This window comes from Pterocles gutturalis, unplaced genomic scaffold (genome assembly GCF_000699245.1).
Source record: "Pterocles gutturalis isolate BGI_N339 unplaced genomic scaffold, ASM69924v1 scaffold27460, whole genome shotgun sequence".
NCBI classification, from domain to species: domain Eukaryota; kingdom Metazoa; phylum Chordata; class Aves; order Pterocliformes; family Pteroclidae; genus Pterocles; species Pterocles gutturalis.
The window spans coordinates 309-3,089 of NW_010139112.1; the positions used below are offsets into that span (position 1 = coordinate 309).

The 2,781-nt window shown below is 61.9% G+C and overlaps 1 protein-coding gene across 1 annotated transcript in view; it reads right to left on the reverse strand.

Moving 5' to 3' along the window:
- Window positions 1–2,781, reverse strand: part of LOC104468957 (lamin-A-like) — a gene marked incomplete at its 5' end in the record, with an annotated part of 3,508 nt that overhangs the window by 171 nt on the left and 556 nt on the right. Inside the window, 5 exons of the mRNA XM_010083256.1 lie at window positions 430–684; window positions 1,783–1,881; window positions 1,972–2,091; window positions 2,453–2,560; window positions 2,688–2,774. Coding sequence (XP_010081558.1) covers window positions 430–684; window positions 1,783–1,881; window positions 1,972–2,091; window positions 2,453–2,560; window positions 2,688–2,774 — 669 coding nt within the window. The remainder of the gene's footprint in view (window positions 1–429; window positions 685–1,782; window positions 1,882–1,971; window positions 2,092–2,452; window positions 2,561–2,687; window positions 2,775–2,781) is intronic.

The following is a 2,781-nucleotide window of genomic DNA, read 5'->3' on the forward strand; positions in this document are numbered from 1 at the left end:
CCCGGCTCTTGTCCGCCCTGACCCTTGGGGTATTTAGAGCACTGAAGTCAAAAATTTGAGAATTGGGGGTAACATTGAAGGTATTCCTATTCAAGTGCTGAAATATCCGTGTCACCTGCGCGGGGGCGGAACGGGAGCCGCGGAGGATGAGGGATGCTCGGGAGCTGCCGAGGGGCTGAGCGTGGGATGGGGTGGGGAGAAGCTACCCCCACATCTTTTCCCAATTCCTTTCAGATTCCACATTCCCCTTATAAGACAGGCTCCGGCCAACCGCAACGCGCCCGGTGTAAGAGGAAAAGCAGTGAGGAAGAGAGGAGGGAGGGGAAGGGACCCCCCCCAGCGCCGCCTTGGGGCGGGAGGACGATGCGGGGACAAGGTGGAGACCCAGCACAGTGACAGCCCGGAGCCGGGGTCTGGAACCGCACCCACCTGCCTACGGGGGCTGGAGCTCCCCAGGAGGAAGGACCTGGTCACCAGGCTGTCCCCGAGGCCGATGCCAGAGTCACCAATGCTGCGGTAGCTGCGGGTGACGGTCACACTGGAAGAGGACGAGCCCGAGGACACGGTGTTGACACCGGCGCTCTGGGGACCCGACTTCTCGGCCGGCTGACCGCAGGTGCCGCAGACCACCGTGCGGGAGCGGAGGTTGTACTCGCCAGGGTCCCCAGAGCTGCTGCAGGCACCCTAGATGTCGGGGAAGAGACAAAATGACTTTGAGCATCTACCCGAGCATCTTCCACCTTAAGCATCCCGCCCCGAGGACCGCGGTGTGAGCCAGGGAGGGGTCTCCAAGCTAGGCTTCAAAGAGGGTCTGCACTCCATCGTGTGGTTTAAAAATAATAAAATATTATTATGATATTTATCATCCCAAATGATTTGGGCTGGCACACTGCAGACGGCTGAACTGTCCCTGCTGCCCTCTCCTCGTCCCGCTGAGCACCCCGGGCTCTCCGCACACCGGAGACACCTGAACTGTGCTTGTGCTTAGCGAAGAGCATCCTCTTCCTCACCGCCCGGGAGAGCGAAGGCTGCCTGCTTCCCAATGGGAAATTCTCTCTTGGAAAGGATTCAGCCCCCAGGAGCTTGGCTCCTCCGTCCAGGGATGATCGATATCTGTCTCGGCACAACTCTTCACATCCAGAGCGGCTCCGAGGAAAGCGGCGGATCGATGCCCCGTCAGAGCCGCGGCGAGCGGCATCCGGCAGGTTTTTCGGCAGCGCGGCGGTGACGGCGTCTCGTGGATCTCTCCCTGGGGGATGGGCTGGGGGGCTCCTGGGCTGCAGCCAGGGATGTTTGCTTGGAGAAGGGGAGCTCTGCTCCTGGCACTGCTGCTCGTGGTGCGTTTCAGTTCCGTTAGGGGAACGACGGGCTGAGAAGAAGGTCAAAGTCACCTCTGGATTTCTTCCAGCGCCCTCGTGAAGCGGAGAGGATGGAGCAGCTGCCGCGGAGAAGTGTCGTCCATCAACGTCCCACCATCCTGTCCTCCACACCCCTCGCTCCTCCAGCCCTTTTCGCAGCAGGTCGAGGTTGCTCAGGGTTGGAGATGACATCCAGCACGGTCTCTAGAGCTTTTTTGGCAAGCAGTAGCCTTCTCCAGGCGCCAGCGGGCCGTTGGCTCCTCCTGTGTGGCTGTTTCCCCAGCAGCCTCCCAGCTGCCTTCTCCCATACGGCCTGATCCTGCGTGATGCTGAGCTGCCTCCCACCCTGCCTGGGACCGGACCTGAGCTCCCCCAGCATCCCTGCGACCCCTGGTGCCAGCGCCTTCCCCAGCTCGGTACTCACATGGTGATGGCGGTGGTGGATGTTAACCTCATCATCATCCTCATCCTCATCTTCATCGTTGATGATCACGGTGCGGACCAGCTTCCGCATGGCCACCTCCTGCGGGGGATAAGGAAAGGAATTGGGGGGGGGTCCAGTGCCTGCTGACCCCCCTTGTGCCCTGACCCAGCGCTGCCGTCGGGCTCTCACCTCCCCGTTGGAGTTGATGAGGGCGGTGCGCAGGCTGTCCCCGGAGCCCCAGCTGCTCTGGGCTTTCCACACCACGTTGCTGGGGGGGCTGTGGGTCGCCCCAGCCCCCGAAGCCCAGATCTAAGGAGAAAAACACAGAGAAAAGCTCAGGGTTGCACAGCCCAAACCCTGGGAATGGGGATCCGTCCCCCCCTGCTCCCGGGCTCCCACCGCTCCGTGTCCCCAACGGCCCGACCGGGTTTGGGATTCTTCCAGGGAGGCAGCGGTCCAGGTTGCCCAGAGAAGCTGTGGATGCCCCATCCCTGGAGGGGTTCAAGGCCAGGCTGGATGAGGCTTTGGGCAACCTGGGCTAGTGGGAGGTGTCCCTGCCCATGGCAGGGGGTGGCACTGGGTGGGCTTTGAGTTCCCTTCCCACCCAAACCCTTCGGTGATTCCACGGTTCGATGATCTCGACTGGACCCTCCACCGCGCCGTGACTCACCGTGACCACCTGGCCAGCCTTCAAGGTGAACTTTGGTGGGAAGCGGTAGGTGATGGGGGGATCGTCTCCATTCTGCCGCTTGATCTGCCAGTTCCCCATCGCCTGGTCCTGCAAGTGAGAGAGCAGCAACCCTCTGAGATCCCCCAGTTCCTCCCCAGCTTGTCCCAGTTCACCTATGGGGTGAAGTGGGGCTGAACTAAACCCCCCCCCAGGGATCTTCCCACCACCAACGCACCTCGTTGGACTTGTTCCTGAGACGGACGAATTTCCCCTCCAAGTCCACCTCCTCCACGCCGACGCGGCCGCTGGTCCGGGCATGGTGGGAGAAG